We start from the raw sequence: 20,828 nt of genomic DNA, 5'->3' as shown, positions 1-20,828 counted from the left end.
ATGTGTCAAAATATTTTATTTTGGGGCTAATTAGATTAGGCTAATATATGTTAGGAATTAGGATGAAGATTGGAGACAGTTAGCCGTGTCAATATCGCGCATAACAAAATTAAACTAAGTTAAAATTTTATATTTATTTACGAAAGAAATGAATAATTTGGCAATTTTCCTAATATTCAGAAGGCCTTTTGTACACTTTTATGTAATAAATTGAGCTTTTAGACGGACTATAAATTTGATTTAGAATTTAGGAAGACGACAAATGGATACTTCACGATTATAGTTTAAACTGCAAGTGTCCATATTCCATAAGCATTGAGCACAGCGCCCGGGGGAAGACAATGTGCCGTATAAGCCACAACCGTTTTCCCTTCCATGCCACATATTAGCTCTGTTGCACACTAGAATAACACTGCAGACTTTTTGTGTTTCATGTTGTTTGGACTATTTTAATATTTAAAAACATAATTTGAACTGTTACATGTTGATTGGACTATTTAAAACATAATTTGAACCTAACAGTCTTCTTCATATTCCGCAATTTTAAGGCATCGAAAATTGTTAATCACATGATTTTTAGTTTAATTCAAATTATCACAAGCGCTTAATTTTTCTCAAATTCACTAACCATTAGATAAAGTATTGTTATGGAAATTAACCATTAGATAAAGTATTGTTATGGAAATTAACCATTAGATAAAGTATTGTTATGGAAATTAACCATTAGATAAAGTATTGTTATGGAAATTAACCATTAGATAAAGTATTGTTATGGAAATTAACCATTAGATAAAGTATTGTTATGGAAATTAACCATTAGATAAAGTATTGTTATGGAAATTAACCATTAGATAAAGTATTGTTATGGAAATTAACCATTAGATAAAGTATTGTTATGGAAATTAACCATTAGATAAAGTATTGTTATGGAAATTAACCATTAGATAAAGTATTGTTATGGAAATTAACCATTAGATAAAGTATTGTTATGGAAATTAACCATTAGATAAAGTATTGTTATGGAAATTAACCATTAGATAAAGTATTGTTATGGAAATTAACCATTAGATAAAGTATTGTTATGGAAATTAACCATTAGATAAAGTATTGTTATGGAAATTAACCATTAGATAAAGTATTGTTATGGAAATTAACCATTAGATAAAGTATTGTTATGGAAATTAACCATTAGATAAAGTATTGTTATGGAAATTAACCATTAGATAAAGTATTGTTATGGAAATTAACCATTAGATAAAGTATTGTTATGGAAATTAACCATTAGATAAAGTATTGTTAAGGAAATTAACCATTAGATAAAGTAGTGTTATGGAAATTAACCATTAGATAAAGTATTGTTATGGAAATTAACCATTAGATAAAGTATTGTTATGGAAAGTAACCATTAGATAAAGTATTGTTATGGAAATTTTCCAATTCTCCAAATTCACAAAGCCCTACATGCATGGATATTGCATGGATATTGGATATACAAGATATTCTTGTATATCCAGGATTACATGCATGGATATTGGATATACAAGATATTCTTGTATATCCAGGATTACATGCATGGATATTGGATATACAAGATATTCTTGTATATCCAGGATTACATGCATGGATATTGGATATACAAGATATTCTTGTATATCCAGGATTACATGCATGGATATTGGATATACAAGATATTCTTGTATATCCAGGATTACATGCATGGATATTGGATATACAAGATATTCTTGTATATCTATTATCTATGCTTACATGTTTTTCTACGTATTAAAATTGTTATCAATACAATTCCTGTTATTTTAATTAAAATTTGCTTGATGAAATGTTAAATCAGAATTTTTTTTAAATTTCTGGTTTAACATTTACTATATTACTAATTTTAAGAAGTGTTTTAGAAAAAAGATATAATGCTTTCCACCCACCCCCTGTCTAACTTGCTTGCTAAAACCAAAAATTCGCACACTCAGATGAGTTTTGGTCGGATTAAATAAATTAGATATCTTTATTTGCACTTTACAACAGAAATAGGGAGATTCTTGAAGCAGATTAATGTCTATAGGGTGCAAGTTAATCTCATGTTTATAATATTATTTAGAAGCAAAATATACAAATTCACAACAATCNCCCAGCTACCCCTTGGCTCATTCCCATCATCCTTAACTACTTCGTGCACTTGGAGAACCTGGGGGCGAACATCATATAGATACAGGGACTACAGGAGGGTCAGGCTTAATGAAAGGGGGGGGGGGAGTTGCAATAATTAGGTTTTTTGTTTAAATAGTAGCCAAGGAATTTGTTAATCTTTAATCATTAGATAAAGAAGAGAAATAAATAATATCAAGGTAGGTGCGCCCTGGAATTTATCAAATACATCACAGTGACAGTTGTTAAATAATAATTTGCTCAATCAAACACTGATCCTTAATCTTGATTCTTCATTCTTGGGTCAAGGTAAGTTTTTGCTTTAATTCCGCAGCCTGGGTTCAGCTGGTTTATTTTGCACTAAATTAATTCAACAGAGGAAATGTTTCAGGGATTGTTCAGAAAGTTTATTCTAATTTTATAAAAGAATTGTGATTTTGCCACAAACACAAATTTTCGTAATCCTTTATCTTTGTAATCTGACGGTATCAATCTTTGATATTTCAAAGAATATTTGATCTGCGCAAAATTTATAGTTTCAAATATATCAAATCGGGTTGCAAGGATAAAAAGATTAAAACATCATTCTTTATAAAGAAAAAAAAGTTCTTTTAGGATCACAAGCTAAGCCTTTCTTTCTAATTAAAGATGTCCTGAAGAAGAAAGAGCCAACATCTATTGTGCTTTGTCAAATTGCAATCAGAAAACTCGGTTTTATACTTTTTACCTAATTGCGCGGATTTTGTTCGCTACGAACGAATAAAAGTCACAGTGTTCAATATATTAAATATAACAATTAGACCGTTCAATTTTCGAAGAAAAATTGAATTCCACTCTGTTTCAGCGTGTTTTGCAATCCATATTTACATAGTTTTTTGGGACAACGTGTGAAGAACCGCCAAAAAAATTTCTCTGAATAAAAATTTATGGAAAACAAAGTTCTAGATTTTGGCCCTGAAAAAGGTCCCCAAACTAAAAAGTCTTCAGAAAGAAAGTTCTACTATTTGAGATTTTATGTTCTAGGACTTAAAACGTTCTTATAAATAAAGTACTGTTACTTATAAAAATACATCTTTTAACTGGAACCTTAGTATACATTTGGTCAGCTAAATTTGTGCATTGTACGATGCACTTTATACATTGAACATGATCATAGGACTTTTTATCTGCACACCTTAGTTTTATATTATTTAAAGAAATTGAGGGTTTGCAATCCTTCTATGTTTGCAACTTAATGTCTGCGACCTTAGATATTTCAAACTATGAATCCTTTTAAGTCAAATAATCAAAATTTAACATTTAAAAAGTGTACACCATTAGGTTGCAAAGATATAAATATTAGAAGGTTTAAGTTTGTAGCAAAGACTCAATTCCGTTCCCAAGTCTAAGGATTTTTTTATGTTTTCTTTAACCTCCGATATATTTTCTTCGGGATTTTGAATCCTGTGATTTTTTACCCTGAGTCTTTATTATTATTGACAGTCGCCATACTATTGAGGAGGGGAAAATTCCATTGTGTCCAAGAACTTCAGGAAATTCGTAAATTTATTTTTGTTTCAGATTTGTTTTTAAATTTGATTTTTAATTTCTGATTATCCATAAACCTTCCATGAGGTCCCATAATAAATTTGGGCCCGATTGGTTCAGCCGTTTTAACGTTTATTCAGGGGTCAATATAATTCCTTTTTCAATCCCATTTGAGATTGACAAATTTGAAAGAAATGGGGGCATTTTTTTTAAATTGGGGGCATTTTTTTCAAATTAGGGGCAATGGGGGCAAATGTGTTAGTGGAATTTTAAAAAAAAATTTTAACTGGGGGCATTTTTTTTAAAAATTGGGGGCATTTTTAAAAAAATTGGGGGCAATGGGGCAAATGTGCTAGGGGAATTTGAAAAAAAAATTTTAATTGGGGGCATTTTTTTTAAAAAATTGGGGGCATTTTTTTTTAAATTGGGGGCAATGGGGCAAATGTGTTAGTGGAATTTGAAAAAAAAAATTTAACTGGGGGCAAAAAATTATTTTGGGATCGAGAAATTAAGCTTTTCTGGGAATTATATTGACCCCTGCGTTTATTGGATAGAAATGAACAGACAAGTAAAGTATTATATTGATTTCAAATTGAGATAAAAAAGAAGATGGAGGTTAGGTATTGGAATGCAGGATAAACGTTGGAGATTAGGATTTGCTGGTGCATGATTATTTGCTCTCAACTCACTTGCAATTACTCTAATTTAGTATCAACTTGCTATCCCCTCTTTTGTTATCAATTCACTTGCTATCTGTTCCAAATGCTCTCGGCCTATAACTTGCGCTCAAGCCTCACCTGCTCTCGCCACACTTGCTCTCCAGCCTCACTTGCTTTCAGGCCAATTTGCTATCAGGCCTCACTTGCTATGCAAAACTAGTTACTATCTTAATACGTTGCTATCAAAACCAGCTCGAACAATATGTTTGTTCAAATCATATTTATTTTTAAAATGAAACAGGTAGAACACTAATAATACAATAATGCAGTATGATATCCTAGAGTCCATGCTCCATGCCCACGCAAAGGTTACCGGAGACTAAAGAATTCAAAATTTTGAAAAAATTTCCATTTTTTTTGCGGATTTTTAGGAAAGAAATTAGTAAAAATAAGGATTAAGAGCAAGTCGAAAATTTGATGGCAAATGATGATTGATAGCCAAATTGTTGATAGCAACTGAGGATTGATAGCAAATTGGCCTGATAGCAAGTGAGGCTTGAAAGCAAATGTGTCGATAGCAGTTGAGGATGGATAGCAAATGAGGCTTGATAGCAAATAAATGTGATCGCAACAAGGTTGAAGGTAAATGAGTTTGATAGCAAATGTCTGGATCTGGAAGCTGATAGCAGCTGATTTTAATTGCAAGTTAGTGGATAGCAAGTGATTTGATAGCAAATGATCGTGCTCTGGAATTGACATGGAAGACGATGGTTTAGATTGGAGATTGAACTTGTAAATAAGAAATAATACGGGAGACAGAGTTTTGAAAATGAGAAATAAATGATAGAGGCAAAATAAAGATGGAGGTTAACATTTGCATTTGTTACAAATATTGAAGACTGATGAAAAATTGGATCAAGAATGGAGAATGGAGGCTGGCGATTATTTAGGTTTGTGCTATATTGCCTACTTTTGAAGATCTTTGTTTGAAACTACGTTATTTCATATTGTTTGATTGATTGACATATAACCGTTACTGTGCAGGTAACTTGGATCAAGATTAATTAAACTTTTTACACTCCCCTTTCCCCCCCCCCCTCCTACACACCTTCAAATAATCAAATCCTAATTTAAATATATTTGTATATTTTAATGAGATAGATAAAACACAATACGAACAATATTCTAAAAGTGGTCTCTCTTTAAGTTTAACGGATCAAATTAATAATCTTTTTTTTACGTCAATGATAATCTAAGAACATTAATAAGTATTTTAAGTATTTTTTAATATCTAACCCTGTCATCATTTATTATAAAAATACATTCTTAAAGAACATATTCCTATTTTAAAACCTATGAATGAACTAAACAAGAATGTTTAGATTTTGGACACACTACACATATAAGTTTGGAATTGGATTTATTATTAATTCTACACGTACTTTTCTGACTTTCAGCTTTAGAATATAATCTTTGGTTTTTAATCCTCTTTTTTGGGACAGAGTGCGGCAGCTATCATGATTCGTCTAATTTTATATTTTTCCCCCGGACTACTGTGAATTAGATAGAAGAACAAGGTCATTATAGAGACATCTTTACAGTCTTTTACCCTTTTCATAAATTGAAGTTCATTGAAATTAGGTATTACAATGCTAATTCATAACAAAGACGATATCCAATTCGTCACTGAATTCCCATGTTTTTTGGAACACCCTGTATAAATGCTTCGAATTTTTCCAAAAAATATTTACCTCACTATCAATCAATTAATGGTCTTATTATAAGTACCGTTGTGAATCGGACAATGCCGTCGTTGCACAGAGGGTCACTTAAACTACCTACAGTCCTTTTATAAATCGAATTGAAAGAAGAAGGAATCATCATATTTTGGTTTAAATAATATTGATAAGAATTATTTAGGTTCAGATTGAGCTAATAATATAATAATATAGATCGATGACAATAATACAAAATCTCCAAATAAGGAGTTGGGTTGATTCTGTTTTACCGTTACACTGCAGCTAGCTACTCAAAGTGAATAAATACTGAAGTTGGCCAATCACGTAGTTGGATGACGACATTTTATGTCCCAAGTATTTTATAATAATATTGTTCTATGTGTACAGAACTAAATTCAAAGAGAATAGTATTTATATTAGAGGGGAATTTAGAGAATCTCTCGGTATGAATTTTTTCAGTCCCTTTCAGCCTGAATGGGAGTTCAAAGTGTACAAATCATGTAAATGTTCACAAATTATATGCAGTACATTAATACAGTAAGTTCCCTAGACTATCGATTTCAATTTCGAATTTTTTTAAACTGTTAAATAAACTTTTTCAATGAATTAGGTGAATAAAAAACACCATTTGAGTTTGTAAAGTGAAATGTGAAATGATCATTGGTCAGTTATGAAACCAGTCTATTTCATAATTTGATTTTCTTTTAATATTAATTTTAGATTTTCTATAAAATGGTATTCCAGGGCCCAAACGGTTATATAGCATAAATATGTGAAGTACACCTGCAGTATGGAAACAGTACAACAAAATGGCCGTTTTTCACTTTTTTCTAGTAAATTCCCCTCTAATATTTATTCTATTCTCCTTGACTAAATTAACTGGACTTCATTTGTTTACAAACTTTATTCTAGCACTTACATGAAATTATAAAACACGTACAACGTTAATGGTAAAACGCAAAATGTACAAAAAACTTTAATGAACAGTGAATAACCAGAGCTGAAAACTTTAGAATGAAATATCCAGATATCCCGTCGAATAATTAATCTGGAGTTTAAATTCATGTGGAGAACAAGCAATATTTAATCTGGATATTAAGGATTTAGGAGCTTCTCTGGATATTTCATTCTAAAGTTTTCAGCTTACATATTAATTTAATATGTCTTATATGCATTATGCATATGTAATTGTTAAACGAAGAATGCATAATTTCTTGTGATACAATAAGCGCCGCTGTTAGAGACAAACAAACGCCTGAGAGGATTAAATCCAGAATCTGCATTAAAAGAAATAAATATATATTTATATTGAATGTTTTTCTTTTGTAGTTCAAATCCTGAAGTCAGGAAGAAAGTCTTGAATTTGTAAAGGTGCCAGTTGGATTTCAGAAGTTTGTTAGGTTGAAGCTTTTTGAAGTGAGTAAAAAGATTTCAAACTAATGAGTAGCATAATAATAGTCGAAGCTAAGATAGAAAATTTAGTGCATATTATAATATGTTTTATGAGAATGTTTTTGTAACGACGACATTAATAGCTGTAAACTATTTTTAGTCCTTACGTCATAAATTGGACCCCAAGCAACAATTTGGAAAATATACCAAACTAAATAATTCCGTTTGGCCTAATTAGTCGTTTTTAGTTTTTATTTACTTTGGCAGCCACTACTAGTTCTAGTACATCACTTCCGTCTCTACTGTACAATACTTACATAAATCCATATGTATATTGTGAAACCTCTTGTTTTTGTACTGTACAATGTGTACATAAATTCAATTGCATATTGTGAAACCTACATTCTTCAAATGAACATAAATTTTCTTTTACATCAATCCACGTACATTGTAAAACCCAACATGTTTCTACTATACAATGCGTACAGTAGTACAGTAGGGGCTTAATCTTTCTTCAACTATTCATAACCTGAGAACTATAGTTTAATTCACTTAGGGGGCTGGGGGGACTTTTACATTACTTACTACTCTACATTTTCACTTACTTTTACTTTTTCATAAATCATATAATCACACACCATCTTTCCTTATTCTTCTCTCCACTGTCAGTGTTAAACTGTAATGATAGAGTAAAAGTAAAACTGCAGTGAGACAGGCACACACCAAATCTTGGAATCATTATATGCACACTATAGTTTAATTCACTTAGAGGGCTGGGGGGGGGGCTTTTACATTACATACTACTTTACATTTTCACTTACTTTTACTTTTTCATAAATCATATAATCACACACCATCTTTCCTTATTCCTCTCTCCGCTATCAGTGTAAAACTGTAATGATAGAGTAACAGTGAAACTGCAGTGAGACAGGCACATATCAAATCTTGAAATCATTTTAATCTGAGAATGTTTGAAGTCGTCTTTATACGCTAATCTCGTAAGCAAAATAAAAGATTAGATGATTGGATTGAAAGATGTACCGAAAGCTTTGTTCTTAAAACCAATATTGTAAAATATTTAACCTAGCAGCACTCCTTCCTCTACCCTGGATAAACCTAGAATCAGATTTAACCTAGCAGCACTCCTTCCGCTACCCTGGATAAACCTAGAGTCAGATTTAACCTAGCAGCACTTCTTCCTCTACCCTAGATAAACCTAGAGTCAGATTTAACCTAGCAGCACTCCTTCCTCTACCCTAGATAAACCTAGAGTCAGATTTAACCTAGCAGCACTCCTTCCTCTACCCTGGATAAACCTAGAGTCAGATTTAACCTAGCAGCACTCCTTCCTNCTATCCAACTATCCAACTATCCAACTATCCAACTATCCAACTATCCAACCGTCCAGATATCCAACTTTCCAACTATCCATCTATCAAAAGATTCAACTATCAGACTATCCATCAATTAAAAGATTTAACTCTCCAACTCTCCATCTATTAAAAGATTAAACTCTCCAACTATCCGCCTATCAAAAGATTAAACTCTCCAACTATTCATCTATCAAAAGATTCAACTATCAGACTATCCATCTATCAAAAGATTCAACTCTCCAACTATTCATCTATCAAAAGATTCAACTATCAGACTATCCATCTATCAAAAGATTCAACTATCCATCTATCAAAAGATTAAACTCTCCAACTATCCGTCTATCAAAAGATTCAACTCTCCAACTATCCATCTATCAAAATATTAAACTCTCCAACTATCCATCTATCAAAATATTAAACTCTCAATCTATCCGTCTGTTCAACTGCCCAACAATTCATTAAACCAACTACACAACTATCTGACTTACTTTAAAGCAATCTAACTATTTGACTATCTGCTTATAAGAGTTCTGGTTTTAGATATTTTTAAACTGATGAAGATTGAAGAATGGTTCAAAGCATGAACCATGCACAATGTACATGTTATAATGTACATATCTCATGTATATGCAACTATACAGTATATAGCATATAATGCATTGTACATACTGACATAAGATATACAGTGTACAAACGATACAAGTTAGGTAATAACGACTGACTTGAATATTTGATTACATAATCGCTGAAACCACAAACCCACGACCCATATATTCAGAGAATAATTGAGGGAAGGAAACCTTTAGGGCTAAAATTAATATCCTTTACGGGATCTGGTTATAGGACTAATGTTTTACTTTGAACTAACTACCGGGAAATATAGACTAAGAAGTAATCTCCGGGAAATGCATAATGCACTGAAGCTGTTGGAGAGATGATCAAGGGTAGATCCAAGATTAAAGATTGAATCAAGGAACCGTCAGGAACCGTCCTCATAAATAGACTTAAAGTCAACTGTAGGATGGATCTGTTGCTCCGGGGTTTAGCACACTTTAAACATTCAATTAATTCTAGACGTTGCCCATTCTCAGAGTCTGATTAGAGCAGGGAGATAAATTCCTAGTTTTGAATATATACATGAAGTGGAGCAATATATTCCTTGGTTAAAATTAAACAAGGACTAAATGAGTATATTTAAAGGTTTATGCAAAACAAGGAAACAACGAGTATACATATTTCTAAGTTTATGCAGGAAAAGGAAACAATGAGTATAATCCTTAGTTAAAGTAAGACAAGGAGTAAATGAGTAAATTTCTAGGTTTAAATAAGACAAGGAGTAAATGAGTAAATTTCTAGGTTAAACTAGAACAAGAAGTAAATGAGTATATTTCTAGGTTAAACTAGAACAAGAAGTATATGAGTATATGTCTAGGTTAAACTAGAACAAGAAGTAAATGAGTATATTTCTAGGGGGGACTAGAACAAGAAGTTCTAGGGTTAAAAATAGGAAAAGGAGTAAATGAGTATATGTCTAGGTTAAACTAGAACAAGAAGTAATTGAATATATTTCTAGGTTAAACTAGAACAAGGAGTAAATGAGTATATTTCTAGGATAAACTAGAACAAGAAGTAAATGAGTATATTTCTAGGATTAACTAGAACAAGAAGTAAATGAGTATATTTCTAGGATAAACTAGAACAAGAAGTAAATGAGTATATGTCTAAGTTAAACTAGAACAAGAAGTAAATGAATTTCTAGGTAGGATGATGAGTATCTAATGAGATAATGAGTATCAAGGTTAAACTAGGAAAATGAGTATTTTTCTAGGTTAAACTAGAATAAGAAGTTCTAGGTTTAAAATAGGAAACGGAGTGAATGAGTTTATTACTAGATTGAATAGGACAAGCAGATTTTTTTTTGCAGGACAAGGATATAAGGACTTTTTTTCAGAAGTGGACTCTAAATCACTCAATCCTGACCTTCTTCCTAGTATGATGTATGTATACTATATAAATGCCCTCCCGGAGCAACAAAACCCTGAAACCTACAGGTTCCAAGTTTTAAGATTAAAATATATTGAATTTAAATAGATCCTGCCTCCATCAATCCTGAAACCTTCCTTACATTGTTTTCCATGAAGTTGGATATAGATGAAGAACGAGGATGTAACTATTAAGGCTAATGTAGAATGGTTGACCCATGAATGTCTACAAAACTTTTGTACATTCTGAACTGTTTTATCTATGATTAGCATGAGAACCCAGCTTTGCCTTCAGTTTTCCCTACAAAATTTAACCCTCTTAATTTAGAATTGTTAAACAAAGCTATAAATATTCCCGTGGTTCTACCAAGTTCCCCAATCAAAATTTGATGCAAATTGGTCCATGGGTTCATTAGTTATATTCTGACATCAAAACAAACAAATATAGATTACTACTTTATAAATATAGATGATGGAGTCTATGCAATGTTTATTTTTTACATGTTTGCCTTTGAAGTTCACTGATTTAGTCCATTGGCTTTATTCTAAAGTCAAGAGAATCCTTGAATAATATAAGCACACCTGGCATCTACATTCTAGAACAATTGGGGATTACCCTAATATTTCAGAAAATGAAATAAATTACAGATCTAATTTTACCTAATTGATATTTTAATCAAATATGTCGATAAATATTCATGTAAATTAAGTTTTTAGTCATAGACCCTCTCCTCTCCCCTCAAAGCCCCCCCCTCCCCCTCCCCTCCTGTCTGCAGTGCAGAACCTTTGTTCGCGTATTTGTAATCATGACAATAACTGGAGGGTATTGAAGAGACGTCAGATCTATAAAATTATCCATTATCCACGCTTTGATTAGTTATTTAGCTCAAGATATTGATTAGAGATTACTTAACTAAAAACAGTAAATTCAAACCATAAAACAAATCAAGATAAAACAAATCAAAGAAGAATGAAAATGAGATAAAAGGGAGAAACAAAAGGACAGTTATTTTTTGGTATTATTTCTTGCTGTTTTATTAGATTCAATTGACTGAGAATACTCCAAGACGTTTAATCCTTGCAAAAAGATAAATGGAAAAAAATATGTGATTATAGAGGACGTGAGTCAAACTCTAATGAAATGCATAAAGTAACTTCCAGTATATATATTTCTTATAACTTATTACTAGAGGGTTCAGAACATGAGTAATTATCGATATCACACGTGTAGATGTTTCAGTACAATGCCCCGTATCCGTTCTATCTCATTCCGTTGAATCTTGTGGGATTTGTTTAATGCGGCCAGGCATCGTCTTTCACATGATAAAATTTTAAAGTCAGATCCCGCATTACTTAGAAATGATTACTTTTGTACCGTGTAACAATAAACGTAGGAATTTGGAAATGACTCGTCTTTGATATACTCGTTGCATTTTTAAAAAATTAGACAAATTTTCTTATACTTTCGTAAATTTCAAATTTACAAAATTTACGGAAAACCTTTTGAAATCCCAGAACGATGAGTTTTCGATAAAAGTTGTTAAGAAGCAATTATTAAATGGGTTCCTGGAAAACTCCTGTGCAGACATTGAAAAGAGATGATTTAAAAAGCCGTCACTTATATCTCATTCTTATTGGGACACCATGACACCATCATGAAGTGTGACAACGATCTCGGTAGAGAATATAGAATTTAATAGAGTTCTGTGTGGATTGATACACACTTGAAGAAATATTGGAGTAAGGCATTTGTTACAGGGGGATGCCTCGTACCGTTTTATACTAATTGTCTTGTATTGAAGCGGAATTAATAACTAGACTTAGTAATTCTGCTTCGTCCTATGTGTATTTTTTCTGTGGTATTCATTAACCTTTAGGGTCGGAACATTAGAGTTTGGTGAGACAGTTGACACTGAGCATAGACCACACCAGGAGATTAATCAAACCAACCAGAAACCACAGTTTATCCGATATCCTGATATACACGCAGCCCATACCTAGATATCCTGCTAAACTTGCAGCCCGTACCTAGATATAATACTATACACACAGCCCATACCTAGATATCCTACTAAACATGCAGCCCCTACCTAGATATCCAGCTAAACAAGCAGCCCGTACCTAGATATTTTGCTATACACGCAGCCCGTCCCTAGATATCCTGCTATACACGCAGCCCGTACCTAGATGCACTACTATACACGCATCCCATACCTAGATATCCTACTAAACATGCAGCCCCTACCTAGATATCCTGATAAACAAGCAGCACGTACCTAGATATCCTGCTAAACAAGCAGCCCGTACCTAGATATCCTGCTAGACAAGCAGCCCGTACCTAGATATCCTGCTAAACAAGCAGCCCGTACCTAGATATCCTGCTAAACAAGCAGCCCGTACCTAGATATCCTGCTAAACAAGCAGCCCGTACCTAGATATCCAGCTAAACAAGCAGCCCGTATCTAGATATCCTGCTAAACAAGCAGCCCGTACCTAGATATCCTGCTAAACAATCTAAACATGCAGCTCGTACCTAGATATCCTACTAAAAATGCAGCCTGTACCTAGATCACCTTAAAGACATTGTTTATTAAGTATTCTGCATTTAATGCATAGATTCACAGTGTATTCTGTTTTCCGGTAATATGTTTTTTCTTTATTCTGTCTTCTGTGTACAATGTATCCGGTGTACTTAATCAGAGTTTAATCTGTATCCTTGATCCTGGTACAACAATCTTCATCTATCTAAATTTAATCTTTTTTGTTGTATCCTGGTTTAATGGGTTAAATGATAAATAATTCAAGATGACAAGATAAACACCAAACAACTCAGCATAGGATGAATCTCCAGGACTTTAATCAGTTTTAAAACCAGAAATTACCCGTGGAGAAGAAGTTGTTAGCACCTTCCTTAACACGTATCCGTCCTGTTCAGCCTAACAAAATTACTCAAGGATTAAATAGTTCTAGATATTTGTTTACCTACTTAACTTGGTCTAGCTCCTCAAGAATTCAATATTTCTAAGTATATTTTCTCCTGCTCAACTTGTCCTAATTCCTCAAGGATTCAATAGTTCTAGGTATCTGTTCTCCTGCTCAACTTGTCCTGGTTCCTCAAGGATTCAATAGTTTTAGGTTTCCGTTCTCCTGCTCAACTTGTCCTGGTTCCTCAAGTATTCAATAGTTCTAGGTATCTGTTCTCCTGCTCAACTTGTCCTGGTTCCTCAAGGATTCAATAGTTCTAGATATCCGTACATCCTTCTCAACCAGTTCCAGTTAATTAAAGAACCACTGGTTTTAGGTATCAATCCGCCCTTCCTTTCAGCTTATACATATTTCGTTTAAGCGCACAAAGAATTTTAAACTATATTTATCTAAGCATTAAAAAATTGGTACATTTGATAAAGGTTTGATAATTACATGTTATCAAATGTGTAATCGTATGGTTACTTAAGTCTGGGAACTACAGTATCCTTGTAAACCTTTAACTATTGATACAGGACGGAAAGAGCAGTAAGGATAAACTGTAGAGGAAGAGTTAAAGTTTTATTTATGGAACATGTATCAGATAAACCTTGATTTAAAGAAGGAGAGGATTAGTCCTAAACTTCCTTCTGTAGTCTATACATCATCCAGTATACACTTTACAGTGATGCCAGAACAGGATAAGTCATTATACATGGGACATTAATAAATGAGGAATAATGATGATGAAAAATTCAGGATGGGATGAAGGATAAAGAATAGACAATGAATGATGAAGAATAAAGGATGAAGGATGAAGAATGAAAAATGAAGATTGAAGAATGAAGGATAAAAGATGAAGGATGAACATTTACAGATTAATTCTGTAGGATAAAGGACGAAAGATGAAGGATGAAGAACTATGAAGGATAAAGTATGCACTATGCAGTATAAAGGATAAATTATGAACTATGAAGGCTGATATCTGTACATGAAGAACTATAAAGGATAAATTATGAACTATGAAGGCTGATATCTTTACATGAAGAACTATGAACGATAAAGTATTAACTATGAAGGCTGATATCTGTACATGAAGAACTATGAAGGATAAATTATGAACTATGAAGGCTGATATCTTTACATGAAGAACTATGAACGATAAAGTATTAACTATGAAGGCTGATATCTGTACATGAAGAACTATGAAGGATAAATTATAAACTATGAAGGCTGATATCTGTAAAGAACTATGAAGGATAAAGTATAAACTATGAAGGCTGATATCTGTACATGAAGAACCATAAAGTAGCATGAATGTAAACTTGAATATTGTATATTAAATCAACCCTGCAGGTTAAAGTGTAAATATTTTCCACAAATTATAAATTCACTTTCTATGGATTGCACCTTATATTAAAATTTACGAGATTGTAAATTATACATACGTTTAATTTTGCTTTGGGTTATTTGATTGATTTCATAATCATTGAAATACAAATAATCTCATTTAAAATGTTACTGATTCATGTTGTCTTTAATATAATTTTGTTGGATCAAAAATATTATAAGTATATTTACAAACATTGATAGGTAATCTACTTAATTAATCATTTCTTGAAATCTATCCTTAAAGAGGCTGTCGACATAATTTCAAATAAACAATTCATTCAAAGAGTTGCATGACCGATTCACAACGGTAACCTTGAATCTTTATCTGTTCAATAATGTGGAAGATATTTTCGTTATTATTAACATTGATATCTAACTCATACTTGTTCTTACAAAGCTATTAAGGGCACCCTTTTAAATTGCATAGATCATCACACATACATAATCCTATATATATACAATATACATAGATCATCACACATACATACTCCTATATATATACAATATACATAGATCATCACACATACATACTCCTATATACATACAATATACATAGATCATCACACATACATAATCCTATATATATACAATACACATAGATCATCAAACATACATACTCCTATATACAACAATATACATAGATCATCACACATACATACTCCTATATATATACAATATACATAGATCATCACACATACATACTCCTATATATATTCAATATACATAGATCATCCCACATACATACTCCTATATATACAATATACATTGATCATCAAACATACATACTCCTATATATACAATATACATAGATTATCAAACATACATACTCCTATATATACAATATACATTTATCATCACACATGCATTCTCCTATATATATACAATATACATTGATCATCACACATACATACTCCTATATATACAATATACATTGATCATCACACATACATACTCCTATATATATACAATATACATTGATCATCACACATACATACTCCTATATATACAATATACATTGATCATCACTCATACATATTCCTATATATATATATACAATATACATAGATCATCAAACATACATATTTCTATATATATAATATTCACAGATAATCCCACATAATTACTCACATACATATACAATATATCATACAATATACATGCATAAACTAATATCTTCATGTTAAACCCATCTTATCAGATACTTCCTCACTTTACAGCATATGGATAACACCATATTAAGATAGAACAACAGGGGTTAGAACTCTTTTATTTATTTGTGGTTGATAACAGCTCTTTTAGAACCTCTTTTGCTTTAAACAAGAAATCGCCAAAACTGCGATCAATTTACGAGTCATAAACCAATTTTTTAACTTTCCGGTAACATCCAATATTTATTATGGTTAAATATTCATTTTTTGTACATTTATTGTTCTCATTTTATTCAAAAATATAAACTTCAGATATTCGTATGAAACAAAATACAAAATAGGGTTCATTACATTTTCTTCAGTTCATTGTATTTTACAGATATTTCATTTATTATTTGTATTTTACAGATTATTCCTTTATTTATTATTTAGTAGTTGCTGCTAGGCATTATAGTAGTTCTGAGTTTTATAGGTAACATTCACGTCGATTTGATGGTGCTGTCAATATTCCAGAAAGCTATGACTTTCGATCCCAATTTCTCCTATTAAACATAATTGTTCAGCCTTCTTTCTTGAATATTTTTTGTCGGCATAAACGTTTTGAATAAAAAGTTTAAAACAAACAAACTGTAAGTTTAAAGATTGTTGAAATATAAACCAAAACGCGTATGATTTCAAATAGAAGAAGCCGAATGCTCCTAACTCTGGTTAGTCTGGGGTGCATTGGTTATACAGATATTTATTGTGATGTTGTTCTGACTTTAGATGTAATTCTGATTTTATATGTATTTCTAGGTTTACAGGCTAGTCTGATTTTATGGATATTTCTGGGTTTAGGTAAGTCTGGGCTTTTAACTATTTCTGGGATTAGGTAAGTCTGGGTTTTTAATTAGTTACTTGCTTTATAGGTAATTCTGAGCTTAAAGATATTTCTGTGTTTAAAGGTAATTCTGAGTTTTATTCATAGGTAGTTATGGTTTTACGAATATTTATTCCAACATCGTTTGATATACAATTATAAATGTTGGTTATTTCTCCAGTTGATTTTAACATTTAGATACTGGGATTTACCGGTAGTTCTGGGTTATACGTATAATACATTAAGGTTCATAAGCTCAAAAATGAGTTTAAACACGCAGTCGATATTTGTATGAATACTAATTATTATATTCTATCACGTCTTGTATACAAAGATGGACTTGGAGACGTGTACACGTCGTCTATACAAGAATGTACCTTGAAAAGTGTACTCGTCCCGTTTACAAGGATGGACCATGAGAGACGTGTACTATAGACCTATGTACAAGGACGGAGCTGGAGATAACACGTCCTGCATACAAGGATGGACATGGAGACGTGTACACGTCCTGAATACAATGATGGACTTAGAGACGTGTTCTCGCCCTGTTTACATGGCAAGTCTTGGAAACTTTTACTCGTCCTGTATACAAGGATGAACCTGGAGACGTTTACTCGTTCTGTATACAAGGAGATGGACCTGGAGACGTTTACTCGTTCTGTATGCAAGGATGGACCTGAAGACGTGCACTCGTCCGGTATACAAGGATGGACCTGGAGACGTGCACTCGTCCTGTATACTAGGATTGACCTGGAGACGTTTACTTGTTCTGTATGCAGTGTGGACCAGGAGACCTGTACTCACATCAACATCCTTCTCTTCATCCTGACACCTTATCCTTCCTAGGCTATCATTAAAGTGAAATTAAATTAAGTTAATTATTGGTATTATTATAATACGTCAATTATATAATATCTTAAACAAATCTTATTATAATACGTCAATTATATAATATCTTAAACAAATCTTATTATAATACGTCAATTATATAATATCTTAAACAAATCTTATATTTCAACTAAAGAAATAGTCAGTCTTCTCTGAAAGCCTTGATATAATATTTAAAGCCATTGAAAACAGTTTTGCGAATACACATAATTCATGTTAAGAATATTTAATCAACTTGCATTTACTTCATTTAATTTATTCATTCAATATATTGATGAAACAGTGATTGAGTGGAGGAATAGATAATAAACAACAGGGTTAAATCGAATGGGCCCAAGGCTGGGTCGAGGGTAGATGGATCGGTGCTATGGGTAAAATTACGGATATTCTATTTCCCCATGCATCAAGTGGAATCTTAGATTTGGAAATCAAAACATTTTATTTATTGGTTTTTGTTAGAAGGTTGGCTTCTATATATATAAAGTAGTAATCTTCAGCTGTTTGTTTGTTTCTTTGTATATCCGATCATTACTCAGCAACTCAGCAACCAATTTGCCTTAAATTTAGACTGAGGAACTCGATAGAACCACGGGAATGTCCTTTTGAATAGAATTGAATAGATTTGCTCTTTTAAAGTACATTTAGTTTTCAGGCAAAACTGGGCTCTTAAGCTAGTATATGTGCATAACTTAATTCATTTTAAAAACTAAGATTCAAGCTGGATTATAGAGGTTCATTTCATCATCGTTTTTTCCCTGAGTAAACGTGATTTTCAACGGAGAATTTTCGATCTAACGAAACCATTAACAGCCATGCCTAGTTAAAGTTTCAGTTTCAACTAGGAATTCTTCATAAATCATTCAAATTATTTTCAAAAGAAAAGTTTAGCTGAGAAAGTAAAATATTTGAACCGGAGATAACCCTGAGATTGAGATATTGTTGTGACTTAAACTTTCTACCCAAATATTGTTATTACATGATGTAAACTATCTAATCTAGGATCTGAGCATAATTTAGACAAACCTTAAACCCTCCTCCTTCATTCTTGGTGTCAACCCCTGGTCTCAGGTTCAATTACATTTTTGGAAATATTTTATCTTTTAACCTCATAAATCTCATGATTTTAACTCACGATAAAAATCTTTGATGAAATTAAGTAAATATCTTATTAATAAGTTATTATGTGAGTTTTTATCTATATTTCAATAAAATTTTAGGATATGCAGATTTATAGGAAATAAACTTCTTGATTATATATTTTGATTGCATATTGCTTACTCCTTGATATTACTAAAGGCTGTCCTTAAAGATCATACACTTAGATTGAGACTGAGCAGATGATCCAGCACTCTTCTTTGTAGCAGTTGGAAGTAGATTGTTCGGGATGTTATCACTTGGGCTTGGAGAAACTACAACAGAAATAGAGACGTTGTTGTTTTTCTTTGATGTTTTCCTCTGTTCAGCAGCATTTTTCCTCTTTTCCCGTAGTGCAGCTTTTTTCAATTTCGCAGCTGCAGCAGCCTTTTTCTTTTTCTGAACTAAAGCTGCTTTTCTAAGCCTGGCAGCAATCTTCTTCTGTTTGGCAGCAGCTTTTTTCCTTTCAGCAGCTGCAGCTTTCTTTTGTTTGGCTGCAGCGGCAGCAATTTTCTTCTTTTTCTGTATTTTAGCTTTTTTCTCCTTAGCTGCACTTGATAAAGATGTTTTAGTTTTCCTGATTGCAGCTTTCTTCTTTGCGGAAGGAGTTAGGATGCTGGAAACCTTATCGATAGCATCGGTAATAGATTCCATCAGCTTAGAGGCTCCAGTAGTTGTATTTTCAGAAGTAGAAGGCATTTTATACGTCTAATTTAGCACGAGGTTCTGAATGTTCTAGTATAGTTTTGCGGATTTTAGATATTAATTTCGCAGATTTTTCGATGTAAGATTTCCAGGTTTTCTTAACTATTTAAAAATAACGTTTTTGTTAATTATTTTTATAATTTAATATTGATTGTAGTATAAAGAGGTTTAGAAACATCAACTTAAACATTTAATTACTTTGCATAAACTTTACTTACATTCAGCCTTTTTATAATACATAATGCATAAAAAGAAATATTTAAGAAATAATAAACATGTTTTACCAGGGTAATATTTCCAAATAGTAAACCCTCGATGTTGTAGTTTTATCTGAAAAAGATCTTCCCAAACCATTTTAGTCGTATTAAATACATTCTTTCAGTTATATATCAGGGTGTATTCATGGTTTATGGGTTTATTACAATGGGTCGGGTTCTATGTATATTGCAGAAGACACAGCTATTATTCAATCCTGCATGGGGTGTCCCAAAATACTAGACTTTTAATGCTATGATTTTCAAGAATACTATTTATAGAAATATAAATGGCAAAAAGAAACAAAAGAAAGGTGAAATTCTTCTAAATGTTTAAATTTTACGCATAATATGAGATTTTATTAATCCATTAGTTTATAGTTTCTAGCGTGTTGGTTTAACTAAACCAAACTGTTTAAAGATAATGGTTTCTAATGGTTTCAGATTGAGGGGTTACAAGGAGAGTAGGAACCTTAGATGTAAACCACTAGATAGATATTATACACTATACATCATTAAACTTATCATAATTCCTTCCCACACTCATAACTAGAGACTCTACCTTGATAGTTTCAATTATAAAAAAAGGATCCATAAGATTTTTTAATCTCCAATAATTTCATTCTAACCGACAATTAGGGATTGAAAGGAATTG

General features: G+C 32.0%; 1 protein-coding gene across 1 annotated transcript; it reads right to left on the bottom strand.

Moving 5' to 3' along the window:
* Nucleotides 1-19,370: 19,370 nt before the first annotated feature.
* On the bottom strand, nucleotides 19,371-19,913 carry LOC111703929 (acid shock protein). The gene has a single exon (XM_023476025.1). It carries the CDS (start codon nucleotides 19,911-19,913, stop codon nucleotides 19,371-19,373), a length of 543 nt encoding a protein of 180 aa, XP_023331793.1.
* Between the last annotated feature and the right edge of the window lie 915 nt (nucleotides 19,914-20,828).

The sequence above is a fragment of the Eurytemora carolleeae genome, unplaced genomic scaffold (assembly GCF_000591075.1).
Source record: "Eurytemora carolleeae unplaced genomic scaffold, Eaff_2.0 scaffold439, whole genome shotgun sequence".
NCBI lineage: Eukaryota > Metazoa > Arthropoda > Copepoda > Calanoida > Temoridae > Eurytemora > Eurytemora carolleeae.
The sequence above is the reverse complement of the archived record's forward strand: the minus strand, read 5'-3'. Positions and strand labels throughout refer to the sequence as shown.

Excerpts from the sequence above, each read along its gene's own strand:
- LOC111703929 (XM_023476025.1), bottom strand. The coding sequence starts at position 19,913 with ATGCCTTCTACTTCTGAAAATACAACTACTGGAGCCTCTAAGCTGATG.